We start from the raw sequence: 24502 nt of genomic DNA, 5'->3' as shown, positions 1-24502 counted from the left end.
TCTGTTTAATTTCAGCTTTGAGGTAAATCACATTCATTCTTGTTTTTCAGATCAGCATCTCTCTCTCCCTATACATCTTGGCTGTCTAAGATCTCAGATACAGATGTTCTCTTGGCACCTCTGGGCAAAGTAGGTTTGGTTAGTGTGGACATGGGAGGTGGCGTGAGACTTTGGGAGACAGGGCTCGACAGCCTACAGCGTTCGCTGCAGGACTGGAGGAACATGATCGGACAAGAAGATGGTCGACCTGTGCAGGTAGGAGTTTCCATACCTGAAGTGAAAACTATTTAACAAAATGGCCCAAATGAGTTTTCAGTTGGGAGCGGGGTGGGGGGAGAGCTGTGTTGAAAAACACCATGAAGTAGGAATATACCTACAGAAAAAATTGAATAAACGTCTTAATTGAAAAAAGAAATCAATAGCTCAATGAGAAAGCTTATTTATGACCCCTGTAATTACAGTTACTGACTGATTCTTTATCTTGCAGTATTTGTATTTTTGCCAAAATACAGTGCAATTAAATGTAAATTAATTCTTTGTCTCATGCTGATTTTTAACTGCAACTTTCAAAATGTAAGGTAGTGAAATTAATTTTAAAGGAAAGCATGTATTTTTCCAGATTTCATGTATTTTGGAAAAAAAATATTGCCTTTGTACTTTAGAAAAGAAACTTGAAACGTAGGTGGAAAATGCCTTGATCTCAGAATAGTGGTTTTGGCTGGTTTTGAAAATCCTCCCAGCTGAGCACAGTTACAAGTGTCTCAATATAGCCATGTTCTCAGGTGGAATGTTTAAGCAGATGTTGAAAATGTACAGCATATACATGTATGCTGTGCGTGCATGGATATGTGTGCACAGACGTTAATGTATTGGCTAATATGTATGATCCCCATTGCAACATGGAGGTAATATTAAGGACTGAACAACTGTGTTTTTAACTGTTGTTGGTGATTGGAGAGGACATGATTTTACTTTGAAGAACCAGAGTGTGGTTTAGGAGGACTTGAATTCTCCACCTTTAGCTAGGAAGATCCTGTCTCTATCTACAGTTAAGTTTATTTCTGTTGGATATTTCTGCTTCATGAATTTCTGTGATCACTTTTACAGAACATTAGAAAATGGGAAAACAGGTTGAGTCTATTCTAAATTAGATCTAAGTTTTTATTTACAAGGTGTCCAGCTACTTCAAGTGTGAGTGAGATTTATTAGGCAGAAAACATAGTTCTTCCACTCTTTTCCCACACTGAGCTCCTTTTCTACAAGATGTTCTGCAACTATATAAACTTGTGCAACAACTGACATGTTTTTGCTATTGGACCTCAGCAAATGCCTTTCATAAAAGTCATGTGAAAAGAAAACAGTTATCTGGTAGCACATTTGTGTGGTTACTTACTACTTTACCAGTGCCATTTTTAATACCAACACAGTAACAACAGCACCATCTTATGGTCAGATGCAGTCATTTTTTATCAGCCCAGTTTCATCTACTGCTCAGGTTGAGAGGGTAAGGAGGAGTAGTGACAGTTTTATTTGTTTTAATAGTGTTTTTCATTCTTTTTTAAATCTTTTTGAGTAACTTTGATGTAGTTTTAACCAACAGTGTTACTGTAATGTCATTCATAGTCAACTAAATAGTAGAGAATACTGGCTTGGAAGGTATACATCATCAGAATATTTTAAGATATCTAACTAGTAATGTCAAGTTTTATATTTCCATTACATTTTACAAAAAGGCTAAAAGGTTTTCCCACAGTCACAAAGCAATTTTCAAGATTCGTGGTAGAAATTCTCTCTACTGACAGTCTGCCTCTCTAATTAGTAGGCACTTTTCAGGTTTTTAGTTAGATATAAGATAAAGATGCAGGAGTCATCTTCTTTCCTCTGTCAGTGCAGGATATATATAGCCCCAGTCAGTGGTTCATCAGAATTTAAAATGACATATTGTTTGATTTAAACTAAAGGGCTGAAAGGAAACCTCCTTATACAGTCTTCAAACTTGCACAATTAACTTCTATACTCCACATTACACGCTTTACTTTAAATGGAAAGACAATGACACCTAAGAAATAAACTTTTTTTTATAAAGGCAATACAGAGTGATAAACAGTAAATTAAAACTTACATTTATTTATTTTACTTAAATTTCTCATGCGATGATGGGTATGTAGTTTCTGTGAAAACTTTATGCTCTGCTAATTGGAAATAAGGGCCTAACTCAATCTTCCTGTGGACCTAGACATAAAAGCAGTACTTTATTCAGACAGTTATTTCTGGAAATGAAAGGATCCTGTTAGCCTGAAAACATACCCTTGTAGATTCCCTGTGTAAGGTAAGCTTAGCAAAAACTCCCATATTTCCTCATCTAGAGATAATTATTTTGCTAAAAAAGCTGCAGCTAAATATTTACTAATACCCATGTTTACAGAATTGGAAATATTTTTCAGCCACATATTGATTCATTCATATAAGTGTATGAAAATCACATTCTACATATAATGTTTCATGCTCAGATTCTTGTTAAGTATCTTGCAGTCTAATGAAGCATCTCTAATTCCTTGACTAAAGCCGTCATTCTCAATCGTTTTGTAGCAGAACCACAGAATGGGCAGTTTTCCATGCATCACTAGATTTCACTCCCCTCTCTCCAATTTCCCTTTCCCTAAAAGCTGCCATTGATGCGTCTTTGCTCTTTCCTCCAAGCTACCACAGCCTCAGCAAAGCTTTTTCACCCAACATCCACACCTACATGGACTCTACTTCGGTGCGCTGTATAGGTGTCTATTTCCTCAGGAATTTACAAATCCAGAAATGTTTGGCTCAGACTATATCTGCTAGAAGAGCTCACATGGATACTCGAATGATCCAAAATCAGCCAATGCACCATCAAGTTCACATACTGTAGGACTGGGTGAATAAAAGATACAGCAAATGTGAGTAGAGAGGGTACCAGCCTTGCTAATACCAACTTACTTAAAAATAAAGTACCTTGGATTGATAGTTCAGCTACTGGAAGTTTCTTGTGCTTTGGATAGAAAAATTGCACCTATCCTCACCCAGTGTACAAATACAGGTGCTGTAAAAAAATCAGTAATGGAACATCTTCATCATCCAATCTCTTTAGTCTCAAGGCTGATGTACTACTCTCAGCACAAGATTTTTTCTCTTGGCAAGATTTTTTAATCTTGTACTTCTTTGTATTTGGGTCAGTCCAGAGGATACATGTAGGAGATGCAGTGAGGACTCTTCAGGGCAATTTTATACCCATTTGGTCAACAACTCAAAACATTTGGACTGCCCATGTCATGAAGGAGTTCACATAGTGCCTATCAGTAATAGTCAACATATCAAGGGAAGGTGTTTACTTGGACAATTGCTTCGTATGAAACTTCTTGCTTCTGCAGACAAGAAGAAGCCTGGAATTTCTCTTGATTTTTTTCCTCATTGCTTTTGTGACTTGACCTGGTCTCACTGTTCTCTAGCAAAAAGTCAACAGTTAAGTCATGTTACAGCTGACAGCATCACAAAATTGGGATGGTGGAAAGAATCCAGAAATACGTATTGATGAGAAAAGTTCTTTGCTTAACACTATGACAAATGACAAATGCAGACCATTTGAATGGCAAATGCACTAGGGACAGTTCTGCAGTAGCATGTATAAATTCAAGGAGTACCAGCTCAGGTTTATTTTGTTAGAACAGGTCCTAGAAGTGGACTACTCAGCATGACTTAGATATATTTTGAATATGTTCCAGGCTTTGGCACTAAAAGGATACATGAATGAAATATATATAAGAATAAAGATGGCTTTAGATTAGGGTTTGGGGAGACGTCATTCTTGATCTTCTGCCTTGGGGAACTAACAGGGCATAGTTTTATGTCAAAAATGAATGCATTTATCTTACATTGAGATTCCTTTTCCCAGTAGCACTAGAGACATGTTCTTCTTTTTGGTTTCTGCTGTGAGTAGTTAACAATTTACTGATACAGTGTTTCCATGGAGAATGAATCTTTGCAACTAGCTAAACAGAGAGGTGAGAACATTAATTCATCCATCCATAATTGTTTACCTTTAGACACCCCTAAACATTTAAATATGTAATTCTTGAAACATATGGAGCCACTAAGTGTTATCATTGCTTTACAGGGGAGGGAACTGAGACAGGAAGGCAGATGACTTGTCTGGGTTCATACTGTGTGTCTACACTGCAGTGTCGGAGGTGCAATAAATGCAGTATATACCCACAAGGATATATAAACGTGCTTTGTACCTGTGTTGCCAAGCTGAGTGGTTTGAATGTTCTTAAAGTATCTTGTAAGACTGTGATCACTGCAAGCGTACCTAAGCTAGGCAAAAAAATTGCATATAAACACAGTGCAGCCACTATTGGAAACAAGCGTCAACTTTAGGTTGTTCAAGATTAAAACATGCCCAGCTGAGATGAGTATAGATTCAGCAAAACCCAAGAAATGGCATGGATTTTTTTCGGATCTAAATGGCTGTCTTCACTGCTTTCATAGCAGCATTCAAAAATGTTAACAGAACACAGAAGTTATGCTATGTCCTGTGAACAACAGCAAGACATATTTTGTGTTTCATGTCAGTAATTAAAAAGTGCAGTGTATATGTATGTGTTCATCACCATTAGGTGAAAAATTCAGGGATGTTTTGTTCACGTGTCTAATGCCTAAAGAGCATTTTGATGAGTTCAGCAGCACTGAGTAGTGGTTCCCAAGATTCAGACTTCTGCAACCCATTGTTTCACCTGTTTTCAATTCGATGAGGTAAACAGCAAATGCTGAGTAGCTGTTACGGGATGTCAGGTCCACCACTACAAATGTTTGCCTATTTCAACTGAAGCCTGGTGTTAAATTGGAGTTAAAGTTGAGTACATTTTAAAAGTAATTATTATAATTCCCAAAATGTCAGATTTCCTGTAAAAGTTAGAAGAAATTCAATCATGTTAAGTTAGGCCTGTGTGAGTGTGCATGTATATATATGTATTTGTGTGCCTGTATGCCTGTGTGTATACATTCACACACACACACAGGTACACACACACACACACAAAATGCATGTCAAGCAGGCAACTTCAGTTTTGCCCAGAAGTCATACCTGGCCATTAACTTTCCTGAATTAGAATTAGGTCAAGAGACTGTTATAACTTGGTAGGTACCCAATCCTTCAGGAACTGCGTTTCATGATGAGGAAGAATAGGAAATGGACTTAGAAAAATAGTTTGTAGAGCAGTTTAGGGAAAAGATCTTGGGATCCTTGTGCCCCACACACACTTGTCTCTGAGGAATGCTACAATACTTTCCCCTCTTCTCAAATCCTGCTTCCTAGTCAGCCTGCTAAAAGACTTGTTGACACGTCATGCCTTTTGTCTGGCTTTTGCTTCTGTGTGTATTTTTTCTTTTTTTTTTTTTTTTGGCTGGTGTGTGCATAATACAGAGCTACAACACAGCTTACCCAGACTTTTGGTGGGTGCATTCACAGTCTCCTTTTCCTTGGTCACATTTTAATCTGTTAGGATGGAGGTGACTTGGATACCCAGCAATATGCAGTTCTTGCTCCGTGATAAAAGCATGACCTTTAACAAGTGTTGCTTGTCCTTTTTTTTTTCCTGTGTATTTCTAATGACAAAATGTTTCATATTTTTCTGCATTTGACCAAATGTTTCTTCTGACCACATGAGGGTACCAGTGAGCTAGTAACACTGATTTTTCTTGTCTTAAGTACTATCAGGACAAAACCCATAAATTGGGAAAAACATATTCAGTGGAGAATTTTTGTGAGTTTGGAATAGCCATATGATGGCATTCAACAGTCCTGCAGGTTTTATTCCAAAAACTAAAACAAGGGATCCTGAAAAAGTTGAAATACTCCAGATTCAAAGTTATCAAGTCAATAAGTAGATTACAAGGTACTGATTGATAGCATTTGCCATTCTGGGACCATGAACGGCAAGTATTCCAACCCCAACTATTCATTGCCCTTTAGCAGTTTTCAGTGGGGTGGTGTTTGGGTTTTTCTTGCCAAGCATAGTGAATGATGTCAGTTTAGTTCTGTGAACTTTTCCTGGACTGCATGATTCATCCTAGCAAAGTGGTGGAGTAAGAGGCAGATCCTGTCCTTTGAAACAAGGCATTTGAGTGTGGGGGAACGTGAGACAAGAAAGCCAGGAACCCACAGAGCTTGATAAGTTCACAACTCTCAAATTCTCTACAGGGTAAAATAACTCAGATAAGGATCATCAATTCTCTTTCAGCTGCTTTTTCTGGTATAAATGTCCTCAGGTGAAATCAGGCGCTCGTTGGAAGCACTGTACAATCACTCTGAAAGTACATTCCCTTTCCTAAAGATCTTCCAGCTGAAACTACGTTTACTTTCCTAATGATCTTCCAGTCTCATTAGAGCCAACAGGCTAAGAGTAGAGGTGGAAATAACCTTAACGTTCTGTTAGAGCATGCTGATCCAGCACAAAGTTGCTCTTTCTTCCTCTAGCAATATGAAAGACCACAGCTCTCATGGGAGAAAATACAATACCTCAACACACCATCTTTCGCCTTTCAGAGAGTGTGCACCAGCGAGCATTGCCAGCTTAGAGGCTGGAGCTCGTAACGCTGGTGAAAGCCTGCTGTCAGAACAAAACAGATGTGTACTAATAATTTCGCTCTTATGAAACTTGCTGTCTAATTAGTGAAAGGACGCAAATGAGGAAAATTTAAATGAAATCATCTGTTACTGTGGTATTAGATATAGGAGGCTTTCCTATAAAACAAAACGGTTAAAATTTTTAGTAAGTCTCTTCTACTTAAGGAGAGATTTGACAAGGCCTTAGGGCTGTTCAGGAAAGGCTTTTCTGCTTCCATGTGTGCTTTTTCTCAACTTTTTTTTGACAGTGCAATGTCCGTGCACTTTTCTATCCATAGCATTCCTAACTGTGCCTTTTATTCACTTATCCTTCCTTTCCAGTTTGGATTATTCAAGTTACTCCAGAAGAAACTGAATACAGAGTTTTCCATGTTTATAATAGTAAATGTTTCCAAAATAAATGGATCCTTGTATCTTTATGGTAAAATCAAAAATACAGAAGTGACTAAACATTTTGTTTCTAAATGCCTGAGCTCAAATATTGATTGGGCCCCAGAAAGAGGCCAGCTCAGTGGACTTGCTCAGTCTCAAATGTTGATTAATTTTACTAAACATCACAACACTTCTTTGAATTTATGCTCTGAGATATGGCAGGGACAGTGGAAGGTATTGCCTGCAAAGCTTGCTGAATGTTAACAACTCTGTTGTGCTTTGCACTGTGGGTAAAATATTTTGCAACTACATAAGGGGCTTAAAAAGACAAGTTACAAAAACATTAGCTTTCTCTTCATCACTTAGACACTTTTGAAATGTTTACCTCAAATTTCTTTAAACAGTATTTTCCATCTTTCATGTATAACCAACTCATCCTCTAATTTCATAGAGTTTTTAGTGCAGTAAAATAAACTGCCATAGTGATGTAGTTAGGAGGTGAGTAGTAGTAATGATAAATAACCAAGCCAGACTTTGTCTACTCTGATCATATTTTGTAGTGGATTAGCATAGTGGAAAGATCATGACCTCACATCTTTCAGTTGAAAGGAACAGACTTGGAAATTTTTAATAATAACAGATGAAAGTGGAATTTACACAGGTGTTAACAAAATGGAGGATCTGTGAGATAGAAGAAATGTATAATATTTTATCATTACTTCATCCAGCATTTCATTTAAGCCACAGAATATATATTCATGGGCAAAAGACTCTGAGGGACCAAATGCTGGAGAGGTTCTGAGCTAGTGCTTAGAATGACAGCATTTAGTTCAGAAGATGACCTACAGCACTTGTTACAGCTTTTCATGTTTGGAGTTTTCTTAGCTGATGTATAAAAACTTCCTTCAGTTGCAAGCCAGACACCCCTTTTTATGTGTTTCACTCCAAGTCCCCACCTCTTTCCCACTCAGGTTAACCTACCTGTGTTTTCACTTTTATTTTACAAATCCAAAATTTCATTAATGCAATGATGCTTTGAGCAGTTTTGCTAATCTAGACAGATAAGTTTACTCCCTGTATGAATTTTAAAGGCTACTTTTAGAGGGAAATGTTCACAGGAGTCATATGATGAATAAAGCTTCATTATTTCACTTTGAATTCTTGCAAAGTTTTGCAGACAAGATACAAAACCAAAATGAATAAAAAAGCCTTTAAATGTATTCTATACAGCAGTGTTACTTCAGGGTAGAATTGAAGGTATGTAATGTATTGCATACGTTATTATTGTCGTGTCTAATACTGAATATTCCTTTCTGTGGAAATATGACTCGTGGGCTCAGTTTTGCACCATTCACATGAATAGAAATTGTGCTATTAATTTTTAGCAAAATAGAAAAAAAGGCATATATGATACAGTAAAAGTAATGAAAGTAATGAGATTTCTTTTGCCTGTTCTTGCCTTTTTCTCACTAGTTTTATATTCTCATTTTGATTCTACAACTTTTTCTTTCTCTCTTTGGGAGAATCAGCTTAACAATAGAATGCAAAACCAACATGAAACAAGCAGATTTGCCTTTGATGTCCAAACAGCCTGGTCTGGAACTTTTGTATGCCCGTCAACAAAATAATGCATAAATTCGGCATGTTGCTGCTGATAAAGAATGTGTTGGAGGAAAGGATGTACTGTGAGCTGTTAAATACGCCCTAGGGTAACACTGAGGTTTTCAGACTGCGGGGCAGGGGAGCACAAAAGATTTCCATTCTGAAGATGTAAAATCCTGTAAGAAATGGCTGGCACTGTTTCAACTGACTGGAAAGGATAAGAAAAATTTAATTTGGAGAAATTTCAGGATAGAGATATAGTCTGTTTTTTAAAGTACAATTCACATCCCTTTGCATGTGCAGTATGTTAGTCCAGAATTAGAGTATTCTTTCTGATTTTCCCCATTTTTTTTTTAAGTTGAGGTCAGAGTATTAAAATAAGCTTTGTGTCTTGTGTAAGAGGACCAGATTAGATGGTTAGTCCCATCAGGGCCAGATGCCTTAAAACTAGCAGGGGAAAGTTCCTTTCTCCTGTGCATGCAGCAGGTCACCCCCGATAGAAGCCAATGCTTCCTCTCCCATCCTCAAGCAGAAAATAGCTTTTGTTGCTGTGAGCATTGCAAAGGAGCTCTTTTGGCAAGCGCTCCTGAACGGGAGGCACTGACACATCTTGTTCCCTTCAGGAATTTTAATGAAGTTAACCAAAACGGAATACAAAAGCAAGCGGCTGCATTAAAAGGCCATCTACTCTCTAGCCAACTTCCTGTGTTGAACAGAAGCATGTCATATATAGAGTAAGGTGACAGATCTACAGCCAAAAAATGAATCTACATCAGAAATGCATTCCAGTTTGTGTCAAGGAGAAACAACAGTCAAATGCCCTCCCTATTTTGTTAAAAGTTATCACTCATTTATTACTTTTCTGTTCAAAGGTAGAAATATTTTCAACCTCTCCTGATCTTTGTTTACAAAAGGTAAAAGAAATTTCTTAACCCATAACCATGATTTCTTTTTCTGCCAATTGTTAAATCCAAGTAGATGTTCTGCCCCTTGTTTTGGAGAATAAACTTGTTACAAGGCTGTGATGCAGGTATGGGCATCAAAGACAGTGGGAGTTGTTGGTTATATGTCCTGTGTGAAATTCTCAGGGATAAAGAGAATTTTAAGTGGGAAAATACAGCAATAGATGAGATTCCCTGTCCCTGCAACAAAGAGAACTTCTGGTAATTAGTCCTTAGTTTAATGTAATAGACTTGAACAATAAGGAGCTGATGTGTGGACTTAAAATGAGCGGGTGAAAAGATGTCAGTGTTGCAGGTCATGAATACTCTGGAACTTGAATGATTGACTAATAGGCATACTTAAGTGTTCATTTCAGTTGACTTGCTAAGTGTCATTTGCTGCTTAATTTGTGTACTATTATAAACATGCTAACAATAGAGAAATTCAGACATTAGTGTATATTCGATCCACAGGTACTTTGAATAGTTCATTAAATGAATCTCATACAATGTCAGCCAATAGAATGATTTTATTGCCACCAGACAAATAAATGTGACATATTGAATGTTCCTTTTATTATGTTTATTATTTGTTTGGCATAAGCAAACTGAAGGCAACCAACACTTCTCAGAGTACAGAAATGCAGCCAACACTGCCTTTGAGGTGGTGAAGCTTTTCTTAAAGACATTTTTTCTTCTCAGTTTCTTTGCAGTACATGATTAAAATTACTGGGTGCTAAAATATTGTTAAGCTCACTTGTACGAAAACAGCTCAACCTAAATTTGTCAATGTTTCTAATCAGTTTTATTCATACGGTCTAAGAGCTGTATGAAAGTTTGTAAACTTTTAGAATAAAATGCATTCCAAGCTCAAAAGGAAAGTACAGTAACTGCAAAGACAACACGTGTATTAGAGTGAAAAGCTGGTGTAAGTGTAGGACAAATCATTTTAATAGTAGAGCACAGCAGGCCTCTCCGTAATTCACACACTTTTAATAGTGGGTTATTGCAAACTCCTTGCTTCCCATAGCTATGACAGTGCCTTGTAGAGGCATTGCACGTTGTATCTGGGTCAGCTGCATGATTCACAGCAAATTCAGCTCCTGTCTTTTACGGAGGGCTAATGAAAGTATCCAAGTTGGGCCATGCACTCAGTGATGTATGCCAGTGATTCCGTGCTCTCCAGGAGTTTCTTTTATTAGATTAGAAGATTTTGTATGAGAATGCGACAATTACCCCACATTCACGTAAGTGACATGAATGTAGTTCTACACTCAGCAGTGTACACAGCAGACTTGGTTGTTAGTACACAGTATGGATTTCCCTTACCATAGTTTTTCTGAACAGCTTAAGTCTAGACAAAACTAACGCCCTTTGACTCATCTTCAGAATGGCCCCTGTTACAGGTTGGTATGTATTTAATAGCATTTGGCATAAATACAGTACAGATGTGGAACACCTGGTTACATTGTGTTGTTGAGTGCATTAAATCATGTAAGTGACTTCTCTGGACCTATATATCTACTTTACATTGCTACATGAAGGATGACAAGATTATTTCAGTGTTTGTATCAGTTTCCCTTATCCAGTTGGCTCATAAAATCCCAGTATTATCAGAAAAAAAATGAAGTGTAGCCATGTATAACTGTTTGGCATCTATTCATACATCTTAGAAGGACCTGATATAGAGAGAGTTGTTCAGATAACATGTATCTTTCACTGAATGTAAAATGAGTGTTAAGTTCTGTTCCTGCATAGCTGCCCTTGCTAAACAGAGGAATAGATATGTAAGAGGCAGGACCAGAAAATTATGTTAGAGCTTTAACAAAGTATTTGCTCTTTCTTCATTTCATTTTCGCTCAAGCACTTCATCCTCTTGCCCCCTCAGAAAAACTCATTCCTTTAGCATCTTTCTTCCCTCCAATCTTCATGTACTTTTCACCTACAATTTTGTTTGTTTTATTGGCTTTGGAACATCTACAAAGCCTCCATGCATTTTAGTCCTTTGGATTATACTCGTTACCTATTGGTGTATGTGCCTGAGAATATAAGATAGTCAAAAAAAAAAAAAAAAAAAAAAGATTAGGAGCAAAAGAGATTTTAAGCCAGGGACTAAGATCATTGAAGAGTACTGAAAGTCTGGGCTTTATAGAGAGTAAAATAAGATTCACATATATAGCCCTAGCAAAGAATCAGTTCAGCTTCTTGTGTGGTGAAAACTTTAAAGAAGAACCTGCCCAAACAGGGGCTGATAAAGTAAAAAAGTGCTTTCATTCCCTGATAATGAATCATCAATATATATATAAACAAGTTTAAACAATGCACAAAAGAAATGCGTGCCATGACTGTTTTGGAATTGGTGGTTATTTTGGAAATCAATGGGAAGTCTTAGAAGGAAGATTTCACATTTTTTCCAGCTATTCTGCTCTGACCCTTACCTCATAGCTAAAACTCAAGGCTACTAGACTGAATTCGCCTGTTGTTTTACGTAGCTGTGATATGCACAACAGCCTGTGAAATCTTCACAGTAATGAATAAAGCTTTTCAGTTCATGTATAGCTATAAGCATATAAAGAAACAGCACAGGTTCCTCTGGAAGAGAGAAGCTTAGTCAAAAATCTTACTGAAAGAAACTAAGTTGATGGGACTTACTGTAAAGTTGAAAGTATACAGGAGGGGGCAGGTCCACTCTTGAGCAAGTGTATTATCTATGTATTTGGAAGATATCTATCTCAACGATATGTAAGAGAATATTTAGTCAGTTTAGAAATTCCAATCAGACAAGCCTGGAAAAGTTACTGTGCATTTCTTAAATTTATTTTAGCTTTTTCTCTTTTTTCACTACTTTTTCTGCTTGTCTTCCTTCTCACTTCGGTCAAGCTAGGCATTTCCCACAGGCTATATTTGTTTGCCAGGTTCCAAGTTTTGGATCCTTACTCTTCACTCCACCTTTCCAACAGTTTCTAATGTCAAGAATTCATCCAGCCTCCAGCAGGGTGATCTTATCTGTGGCTCTTTCATCTCTTTATATCCATCATGCTGAAGAATGTGTAATTGTTCAAAATTTTTTCTCTTATGTTTTTTCCTCTTCCTTCGTCTGCTTTTGTATCCACACTCAGTGATTACCATTTCATCTCTGTAAAGTACATCTTCAGTTCTGTTCTAGTCCTCCGCTAATCTAACTGACTTTCGGGGGGGGGGGGGGGAGGGAGTGGAAGCACCTTCACAGCAGATAAAAGACATTACATATAAAATTGTTTTGAGAGACTTCCATAGAGACAGGGATGGCAGAGCCGGAGGGTACCTAATAAGTCACTGCTGGAATTATCTAAGAGCTCAGAGAAAAAATAGGAAAGTATATCCAGAGATACTAATGGGAGACACCCTTGACTCTTCCTCTCCAGCCGTCTAACGTACGTATATATGATGTTTACATTTAGAAGTACATTATGGAAAAACTGGGAGAAAAATATAAACCTCAGTAAAGCATTTAATGTTCCATATTTTGTTTAGAAACATACCTTGCTTTGAATTAAGATAATTAAAAATAAAAAACCCCAACACAATGTAACTTCCCTCCAGCTCATCTGTCCGTAGTAAATTGCTGTCAGTATTAACCTTTACTTATTCTGATTGCACTGCACTGTTTTTCTTCAAAGGGACCTACAATGTGCTAATTTAATATAGCTTTTAAGTGTATGGTAAATAAAAAAAAAATACATGCATGATCTAGTGTTAATTAAAATTAGATGCTGAAATATTCAGATGCAGCAACATTTGGCTACATTTTGTGTGATAGAAGTTACTTAAAAAATAATTAAATGTGTGAAATGGCAACAGTTCCCTGACACAAACTGTACACATCTGCCGGTGTTATTCCATTCTAGTAGTCTTCAGTAAGTTTTCAAATATTTTACCCAATAACCTATTAATTGCATAGAAAAAAATAAGGAGGATACATTGTTACACTGTGATAGATTGTACCACTTGTCTCTCCTTTTAACTGTCATGCAATTTTTTCAATGTTTTAATAGAAGTAGAATGTTGAATGTTCTGCTGTCCTTTTAAGAGCAAAAAGTCATAATTCATTTTAAATTAAAAGCTTTTCTGTTAACCAAGCTCTGTTTCAAAGTTAAGAATACCTGCTTTAATTTGATCAGTACACACTGTAAAAACAGGATTATATTAGAAGCTTGTCTAGATGGAGCATATGAACATATGCACCTAGAAATATTATATGTGGACAACAAAAGAAAAGAAGCTCTTTTGTCTGCAGAACTTTTCCCTAATAATACAAGAAAAATAATTGTATTTCAAAATAATAATATTTAATGAAATTTTTCAAAGGCAAACGATGAAAATATAATAGGGGATGTAAGTCACAGATTATGGTTGTGTATGCCTCATTCAGCTTCCTTTTGCAGAATTTTACATACTTTTCTATGAAGGACCCAAAAGGATAAAAATGTTTAAGGATGTTAAAGGATTTTCCATAATTTTATTGTTTCTCTTTACAGAATAATATTTTGTTTTGGTTCATGAGGCTGACACTAAGTTTTTGGTTTTATGATTTTACTTTAAGCTAAATTCAGCAATTTTTGTTTACTTCGGTGTGTCTGATAAGTTTGGAATGCTCGTCTACCAGTTACACAAAGCAGTTCTTACTGTTTATTTTGAAGGAAATCTCTTTAGCCAGAGAAGTATGTATCCCTAAGCGTAACATACTGTTGTGGTTATAAGTGTCTTTCTTTGCATGCAAATGTTAAATTAATGTAATTTTTCAGATTGGATCTTAATTGTACACTAGTGACATGGTTCACAGAGAATGTATTGTACCTCTATGAATTAATATAAATTCTATAAAAAGAAAGAAAATTATGTTTTGAACAGTTGCCAAGACACTGTTGTTATAGCATGTGTTTTCAAATTGAAAGCATGTATGGAATTCATGTCAGTATTAAATTGAGTTGGCAAAACAGAGAATTCACAGATTAAGCTATTCTACAGCTCCACTTAAAACCCTGTTTATGCCAGTGAACTTCTGAGAAGGCAATAAATTGTATTTATTAGGACACATAAATTCAACAGAGAAATAAATGTAATATAGTGTATGAGAAGAAAGTTTATTTGTAGAGGTTAGGCTTAAAGACATCAATTTTACATCTGTGTCATTAAGTTTCAGGCAATGGTAAACTGGTATTCAATTATAGAAAATTAACAAAGTAAGGGCAGTTTACTCATGAATCTTTGATTCACTACATGACTCAGAGTTCATAACGGGAAAAAGTATTCTTTTAGTGTCAGTCACCGGGTTGAATTCAACACCAGCCTGAAGTGACTCAGTCCTGACCACCTGACAGCTGTTGGGTATTCAGCTGTACAGTAAATCGATGGGGAAAGTGCGGTCAGTGGACAGGTGTTCACATTAGAAAACCCACCATTGCAGTCATCACTTTTTCATCACATTACATGCCATTCTGAGCATGTAATTTGAACTAGACATTTATTTATGTCAGAGAAGTTCATGCTATTTATTTAGCCGCTATAGATGAAAGAGGATCAGTCTGCTGAATAATAAAGAATGCTGAGTTAAAGTTGTGTGTGCATGAAATTTATAAGTGAATGTAGAGCCAGGTGTTGCCAATACTACAAGAGGCATTAAAGCTACAGTTGGTCCTGTCTACAGTGGGATTTTTAATTATATTAGCTATTATCAGAAAGCACTTATTTTTCTAGTGCGGGTAAGATGGGAATGCACTAAGTGGTTTTGGTGATACTATTCTTAGGTCTGATATGGGTCTAAAGTACCTCTCAGGAGCCCTGTTTTACCCTCTTTTACCCTGCTTTGCCCTGTTGTCATCACCAGGTGGAATGTTACATTTCTCGAATTCGTTCTGGTCTTACAGCTCTTCAGCAGTAGGTTCCTATTAGTACATTACAGTGGTTAAAATAAGAGAGCTTTACAACTTTTTTTTTTTTTTTTACAGATAACAATTCAGAGGGACAGTGGTTTGGATGTCAGTTCTCCCAAGCATGGAAAGGTTGATCCAAACAACATGCCTCACGTTGGCGGAAACACTTGGGCTGGTGGAACAGGTTTTCATTCATTGTTTTCTTGTGCATCTTTTAAGCATGTCTAAGAGAAATGTTGTTCCAGTCAAAAGTGGATTTACACAAGGCTTTCCTCAGCTCAGAGCTATAACACTCTACACAGGGTCCCTTTATTGTCAGTGGAAAGAAGGAGTTGCAGTGCCTAACTTAAACTGCATGTGGAGAATCCCTACTTCAGTTAGGCTTTGTGTTTCTCTTCATTGGCCACATAGAGAACCTGAAACTTGCAGCCATAGAAACTAGGCTGAGTCACCTGCCATTCTTCTAGATGTCCCTGTAGCCCCAGAAATTTAAGTAGCGTAGGAAGTAGACACAGAGACTAGGCAAAGTGCCACCTAATTCTAGCGGGCATGAGAGTCATCACTGTATAAAGTGGCTTGAGAACAGTGTGAACCAACAAATTCTAGGGAGAAGAGAGTAGTCAGAATGAATGGCTTGAACAACCAGCAGCTTTGAGGTTATGTGCCCTTTGTATAAGTTGAGGCTCTTCCAAATCTGACCTCAAAGGACTATAAACGTGTATTCCAGTGAAGCTCTTTACCATGATAGCTGTTTGTTTTTGAAAATCTATGTCAAGAAGCATCTCTAGTGGGACTATCGGCAAATTTTATGAATATCTATAGATAGGACAACGGAAGCTTTGGTGAAAAAGCTTTTGTATTTATTATTGAATACCTATTCTTGATTATTTTTTATCTCGACCATTCTAGGTGGGAGAGACACTGCTGGCTTAGGTGGTAAGGGTGGGCCATATCGATTGGATGCTGGCCACAAGGTTTACCAGGTATCTCAAGCTGAAAAGGATGCTGTTCCCGAAGAGGTTAAGAGAGCTGCACGGGAGATGAGCGAAAAGGCCTTTAAACAAAGGTAACACGAAAGTCTTTATTTTCCCTTTCGTTTCCCAGAAGCATTTGAAAAAGATAAAAAGAATTTTTTTGTTAAAATGCATCTATTAACTACCTTACCCTGGTCATTATCATTTAACAATGCTTATCAGCGTGTGTTTAACTTGTCTTGACAGGATGTACAGAATGTTTTATTGATTTAAACCACACTGTTAAAATGACTGTGTAACTAGGTAGAATAAAACATAGGTAGATGGATAATAAGACTGGTGTGAATATTTACCTTCTTAAAAAAGGGATCTACCATATGAAAATTGTGTGCAAGACTGGTGTGTCCAAATTGTATGTAAGACCTGTAGCCATACTGTTAGCTGATTTGAACTATTAGAGCCACCAGACAGTGTTACAAGAAGCATAGCTCTTGCCAGCATTAATGTAACGCATCTTGGCTGCTATACACGAATTAACCAAATATTTCTTAAACTGGGCACAGAGAATCAGACTTCTTCCACTGATTGAACTCTGAAGTCAAACTCTGGTACTTTGCATAACAAAAGCTAAGTGTATTGACAGTCATACAAAATGTATGTATGACAAAAAGTTTGTGCTAGGAGAAACTGCTAGATACTGCTATACCTTGTGGAAAGAGTGCAGCTGTGTCCTGTAAAATCTGACTATCTGCACATGAGATAACAATTCATGTCATGCTAAAACCAATAAGCAAGCTGTCCCAGCAATAGAAGTGGCCCATTCTGAAGCCACATTTGATCTGGATTATTATTCTGTACCTCTTTGGGTAGCTGTGAGAGCTGGCAGATAGAAGTTAAAAAAAGGTAGTTTGGAGTCCTCAGGCTAAGGAAGAAAATAAGGGCAACTGCAAAGTTTACTCTTTTGTTGGTGCATAATTGTCTGGAAGGGAGAATCTTCATATGAAAGCTATTGATTGTTTTCCTGGCTAGATAGTACTGGTAATGGAAAGCTTTTTAAGTTGCCCTATTTCAATAGAATAAAAGTTACATCTGTTCATTCTACTGTTCTTCACACCGCAGTTTTAATCTCCAGGGTGTCCTGAGGTTTTCACCTTGCAAGAGATTTTTCGGAAGCTGACAACTCGGTCTATTATTTCCACATTTCATCATAATTAAGACAAACATGGCACTATTTTTTATGCATTATGTCATTGTATTCTAGAGCAATTTCTGAAACCAAAATGTTCTTTTGACCTCTCAGGAAAGATCAAATGGTCTGTATAAAATTCAGATACTTAGCTCTTCTGTTTTCTATTTGTTTTTTTAGAATTCAATATTATACCTTATGCTTTTTTTCTTAATCTTATAATGCAATGCCTTTCAGTAGTGAAAGGAAAATTGTTAATGTTGTATTTACAGGCATCAAACTAGACTGCTCTTTGTTGATATCAAAAGACAACTTTTAGCAAATAGTTGAAGTGACATGTGAAAGTTAATAAGACTGAAGTTAACAAACTCTTGAACAGATACAGTATTTTTCACAGCAGTTTCCTGAACCAGCTTTTTCTGTGTATTGTTGTAGAGTCTAACATAGTAAAACTGCACAGGTGGCTTTTTGTTTGATACTTCAAGAAAACGTTCTCTTCATTGATGTGAAGATACTGAACTCAGTTTGCAGGAGCCATAAAGTAAATTAAAGTGTACAGCACGAGAAGTTACCTTTTCCTCCCTCTAATGAGTAATAGTTGGCTATAATGACTATGTCTATGCATAATTCAAAATAGACAGCAATTTGGTTCTGGACCTCATTTCCTATAATGTTTATTCTCATGTGTATTGTATTGTCCGTGCAAATAACTTGCCATGGTATTAAAACTTTTATCATTAAAAGTATAACTGAACTGGTCTATGTATCTGTTAGTATCCGTTTATTGTTCACTTAAAAGTATGTTCAGAGCGGTGTGAATGAAGTTACAGTTATATGAAGTGCCTGTATTCAAAATGAGCTATACACACATAGACTAATATGTCTTAACTTAGGACTGAATCCAGCCACACGCTGGATGGAAGGGTGGGCAGATACACAATTCCTGCCTTGTTACATGATGCTGGGTCACTGAAAATGTCAAACAGTGCACACACCCAGCATAGCCATCTGTGCCTTAGCTTGTACTTCACCCTTGGACCTCTGTAATGACATTCCAGTCCTGCATTTCACTGGTTTAAGAGTATCTGCTTAGATATAATGTTGATAAGAACAGTAGAGAGCTTTAAGTGGACACATTTTATCCTAACTTATAGAAAAAGCATGTATCTGTTTTTATAGCACAGATGTTACTCTCTATAGTAGACCTCTGTAAAGAACACAGAGTTCAGTAACATGACTCTTTTTTTGTGGGGGAGCACATTTTTCTTAATGTTCATGCACAACTTCTTTGTTTCAAGGTTTCATCATTTTATGAAACATAAAGATAGGTATTTGAGACAGAACGACTAGTTGTAGGTCTTCAAGGACAGATTTTAGACTGTGTCTTTATTTAACCTTTATGTTAAAGCATAGATCACGGTTTGTTTAGAATACTTTGCTGGTGAAGTAATGAATAGTGAACTGACAATACTTTTAAGTGCAAGCAATATATATTGTTGCCATATAGCAAAACCTGAGCCAATAAAACCTTCAGAATTGGATTGCAGTTTTCAGAACATCTGATTTTTTTCCCAAACATTAAAACAGACTAAGAGAGGGATAAAGGATTAGTAGCCTTCATATGCTTTAATGTGATGCAGTCCCTGTAGACATTGGCAATTACCTGTCTTTTCAAAAATTCACTAAAGCAGCTGCCACTTCTTTGATTCATCCCGTGTTTGGTCATTACCATCTGAATTTTCCAGTTAGCACCAAGCAAGCTTATTCACATGTATGAAAATGGATGATATGCTTGTTTCCTGATGTATTCTTAGCTCCCTATTCTTTACTTTAGATTGAAGGAGATTCAGATGAGTGAATATGATGCATCTACTTATGAAAGATTCTCCGGAGCAGTTCGACGACAAGTTCAATCGCTCCGCATCATCTTAGACAATCTGCAGGTAATGTTAGATCCACTGGTAAAGGAACATGCTGAGCTCATTACATTATGCCCAGAGTATTACCCCGCTATATTTTAATACTCTGTCACCATCTGATGATGATACTTTTGAGGGTTAAAAGCAAATTTGGGTTCTAATCATAGTTGGGACAAATACAGTCTCATATAACCTTTTCAAAGGCAGCTTTTAAATGGATGTCAGTGTTTGTCTCTACAAGTTACAGTATTCCCATACCACAGTTTACAGAGATTACTTGTTCAGGAGCACGATTTTGTGAGATAAAACAGTATATGTTATTAAAAGAATATGTGACGGTGTGTAGATCATGATCTCTGTCTTTGCCTTCTGTCCGAAAGACTTTCTTTAGCTTGAAAATGTAAATGATAGAATTGTTAAAGGAGAGAAACACTTCTCCAGATCATAGCATATATGCAGCTGAAAATAAAATTTTTTCTTATGTTTGTTTTTAACTCTTACTAATAAAAATAAATATAGCCTCAGTTTCCTAAGTGGAAACTACCAAAAAAGACCAGTTTGCCTTTTAAATTTCTACTAATTGGTCCTACAATTGCTCCAGGCTTTATTGATGCTGGTATTCAGATACAGTGTAAACAAAACAGAAAATTCATCATTTCAAGGAGAAATCTGCTAGTCCTCAGTGAAAAAGAAAGGAAAAAAGTTACTTTTTACATTTTTAATCTGATGAAGGTCCTTGGAGATGCCTTATTTCTGTTGAAGGCTACCAACCACTGATATACATATATGTAAGTATACTAATTAGTCACAGTTCAGTGTCTAGTACGTCTCCTTACTTCAGCAATAAAAGTGAAATACAAAAAGAAATGACCATGTATGGTTGAGAGTCTCCTCCTGGGTCAAAAAAATCCAGTCCTCTGTTATTGCAAGTACAAAAGGTAACATTTTTTTTGCCTCATTTATGTCCGTAAGGCATTGTGACTACAGCAGTGCTACCTTAAAACACAAAAAACTGTTAGCCGATTTCATCATGAATGTATCAATTCAGAGAGCCCTTTGTACAATGGACAGGTAAGATGGGCTTCTAATAGTACACTTCGATTCATCCATGCAGCTGATATATTTCTATTCAGGAGTTAGATTTGGGATTGTAATGAGAGTTTTTAGCTGCAAAATTTTAGCTATAAATCTGTTTTTCCTATGTTATTTATAATCTACCTGTTTGTTTTTACCATGTTTTTAGCAGACATGCAATTGGAAGCATACTCTAGGACAATAAGTGAATCTTCAGTTTAAAGTCTTTTTTTAATTTGCTTTATCTATTCCTTGGAGCCAAAATTCTCCTATTTGGGGATCATGATTATCATAATATAATATAATTTAATATAAGGAGGCATATCCTGTTGCTTCATGTTAAAAAGGTCATTTTAATATCAAGGCAAAGTCTTATAAGCCTCACAATTTTATGAAACTTCACTAACTTCATGGAAAAAATCTGTAACAGCTAACCACAGAGATAATGAAAGTATTCATAATGCAAAAACAAACTCACTGAATTCAGAAAAGCTAGCTCTTAGGATAAGAACAATGTTGAAAGCAGGATTTTAACTTTATACATTTATTTACACATTTTGGTAGTTATTTTATTAGAAGGTGCACTAGGAAAATGAAGATAAATCAATGAACTGTATCCATGATAATAGGAGTTACTTAGTTGAAAAATGCTTGCTGTTAATGGGAAGCTAAATCCAAGCACATTTCAAATTGTCTTTACGAGAAAAAAAATTTTTTTTATTCTTTAGCATGGTAAATCATTTGGCCCTGGTGAGGGACATGCCGTTGTCTCCCCTTTTGTTCTGGATCCTACATACACCACGGGTTCTCAGCTAAAGCTGTTTTCTTTCCCTGTTACCAGTCAGACATTCCTTATTTCCGTAATAGCAAATCAATAGCACAGTCAGCTGTGGTAAACTTTGCAGCTCAGCTGTAGTTTTTAAATTTATGAAAAACTCAAATTACCTTCTCAGTAGAGAACGCTTTCAGCTTTTGAAAAATGTTCGAGTTTGCTTTATTTCAAACTGATTGTGTTCACATAATGAAAATATGTTATCCATGCTTATTTAACATGGATTTTCTTTCAAACGTGTGTTTTATTGTTAGTGTGGGGGGGAGGGTCTTAAATGTTTCTTATATTACATTATACATCCAAGAATCAGGAGGCTGGGATTATGGTCTGGTTGTAGTTAATGTCTCTCAAAAATGAGTAGCAGCACCAAGAGCTATTTGGAATAGGCTGTTTCATAAAAGTAATGCACAAATAAGGTATGAGAATATTATTTCTTAGTTCCTTTTATTTTACGTAACTCACTGATCCCTATCCACTATTTGAGCAAAATTAGCAAAGTACTACAAGTTGTAGTATGTCTTATGTAGAAATAGCAAACCCAGAACTTGAGGAAATCCAGTCAAACTGCCGAAGAGCCGCCTTCTGTCTCCGAAAGCTGGCCAACTCCTGAATAAAGCTCATGTGTCTGAGCTCCAGATTCAAAAATTATGGTCAGATAGTCACTTAGTCATTCAGAAAGCGCCTCCTGGGAGCAATTAAGTTTTAGACGACTTGGCCTCCAGAAGTACTTCTCTTTTGTTGCTTACCAGAGGGAATCTGTGGCTACTGTCCTCCCAGTTTCTGAATCCCAGTTAGGTGCCTGTGTTTGAAGTGGACGAATCTGGGCCTGAGCCTTGGGCTCTGTCCCACTGAGACTGTGTGGGAATCCTCTGGTCATAGCCACAACAGTAAAATAATGGCAGTGCTATAATAAACATGGCTCAGAGAGCTAACAGCATGGAAACCCCTGTGCCCTGTCTGTAGCAGTGCTCGCGCTTTCCCAGTTTGAACAGGTATTCTTTTCCTGAAACATAGGTAGAAAATTTTCCAAGAAACTTACCCCAGAAACAAATGCAGACCAGGGCTGGGAGTATTTCATACCATCCTATACCATTGCAAGTAACATATTTAGATGTGATTACTTCAGATAGACAACTTTTTTTTTCTGTGATTTCACAGTTGTATTTTGTTTTTTTGTTTTTTTTTTTTTTTTGTAAATATGCCTTTGGTATCTTTCAATGACAAGAATGACTGCAGTGGTGCATTGTCATCAGCCATTGTGATACTGATGAAAAGAGATAGCATGTGGCACAATTTTTCCCATTTTGAAAGCAACACGAGCAATATAGGTAAAATTTTTCATCAGTACAGTAGCAGTATATTACAGTAATAATGAATTGTATATTCTTTTTAGTAAAATTTCTAAGCAATCTATATATGTAATAGTTCTGTTTTTCTATTAAAGTTGTAAATATTCATGTTGCTTTTGAACTTGTGAAATTTATGTATTGAAAATACTCTGAAATTTATGTTTTATATATGTGTGCATTGTATAACACACATGCTTAAGGAGAAATTTTTCTGCTTTTATAAAAGAGAAGACATTCTTAGAAATTCTACATGGAAGAGACAGATGTTAAGTAGCCTAAATAATTTTAGCATTATTTTGGAAAGAAGTTAGGTCACATTTTATCAGTATTCTTTCCTATTTTAGAAGAAGAATGTTGACTCTGTGTTCCTCTACTACCGTTTCAGCTTAAAGACTGTTTATTGTTGCATAAGCAGAATAGCAAACAAGCTTCAGAAGATGGTAAATGGTCAGACGGATTTTTAACCATGTCCATAATTAAAAGAATTTTCTTCCCACACTGCTTTTCCTTGAACAGCAAATACCCTTAAAGCTAAAGCTTTGTCAGTGAAAGCAGTAGTGGAACTAATTGAGAATATGCTCAATGAAGCTGAATTTTTATAGTTTTCTGTTGTTTCTTCCTTCCAAATACCAAAAGGAAGCAAATCACAAGCACTTGACAGAACATCAGCCCTCAGTTCTTGAAGTGTTAAGGGTCTGTATATGTTCCAGTACTTACAGGACTTTCCCTGTGGCTTTGTGTTCTTTCTGCCCACTTTTTTTCGTAGATAAGTAGTGTATCACTCTTAAATAGCTATAGGCAACTAGACAGTAATCCAGAACTCCTTTTTCTATACACACAAAGAAGCAAAACCATCAAAAAAATTGATCAAAGCAATTTCAAAGACTTTCTGAACTTTAAGAAGCCATCATCTGGCTGTTCAGACTGTACAAAATTGTAAAGACTATTCCTCTCAAATCCCAGGCCTGCAGTTTACTTGGGATTTGTAAATTAATGCTTCTGACTTGTCAAACTAGTTTTCATTCATGAGAACTGGTGTCTGAGACGGCTTGTGTCCTGCTGGATGTTTGATTTGCCTCCAGCTGCTGACCTGCAGTTGGCTGAGAACACAAATGCATTATACATATATAAATTAAAAATCTTTCCTTGCTGGGCCTACTACCAGTTTGAGCAACTTTAAACTGAAGATTTAAGCAGAAATTAAATAAACTGTTAAACCCACATAAACAGACTTTGCTGTCTTCAAATGGATCCTGTGGCATGTGAACCATGATGAAATTGTCCTTTGAAAATATTCTTAAATATATTGTTTATATTCTTAAGTACTTGAGTCTTCAATCTTGAACACCAGCTTCTATGTATAGGAATTGCATCAATATTTGAGCTCCTGGACTGTAACGCATTTTCATCAAGTCAGACTGTAGATAACTTGTGTTCTTTTAAATAAAATAAAAGAAGCATTTAATGGATTGTCTCTTGATCAGCACAATTTTCAATGTGTTTATTTTAAAATAGCATAACTGTTTATTATGAATATTGTTTTAAAAGAAACCACTTACCGTTACCTAAGGTTATTACTGTTCAGTTTTAAGTCACCCAGTTTATTTTCTTGCACTGCTTAGATGGAGAGCTCATAATGGTCAGTTATGTATGTTCCTCTGGCTCTATGCATTTCTGCACAGGTTT

General features: G+C 36.4%; 1 protein-coding gene across 5 annotated transcripts in view; it reads left to right on the top strand.

Moving 5' to 3' along the window:
- VWA8 (von Willebrand factor A domain containing 8) overlaps window positions 1-24502 on the top strand; it is a 187204-nt gene that overhangs the window by 143598 nt on the left and 19104 nt on the right. For all 5 annotated transcript variants that reach the window (XM_026099176.2, XM_064504817.1, XM_064504816.1 and 2 more), the window contains 4 exons: window positions 51-255; window positions 15558-15666; window positions 16392-16548; window positions 19477-19585. In XM_026099176.2, the coding sequence (XP_025954961.2) occupies window positions 51-255; window positions 15558-15666; window positions 16392-16548; window positions 19477-19585 (580 nt within the window). The remainder of the gene's footprint in view (window positions 1-50; window positions 256-15557; window positions 15667-16391; window positions 16549-19476; window positions 19586-24502) is intronic.

The sequence above is a fragment of the Dromaius novaehollandiae genome, chromosome 1, assembly GCF_036370855.1.
Source record: "Dromaius novaehollandiae isolate bDroNov1 chromosome 1, bDroNov1.hap1, whole genome shotgun sequence".
NCBI classification, from domain to species: Eukaryota; Metazoa; Chordata; class Aves; order Casuariiformes; family Dromaiidae; genus Dromaius; species Dromaius novaehollandiae.
The sequence above is the reverse complement of the archived record's forward strand: the minus strand, read 5'-3'. Positions and strand labels throughout refer to the sequence as shown.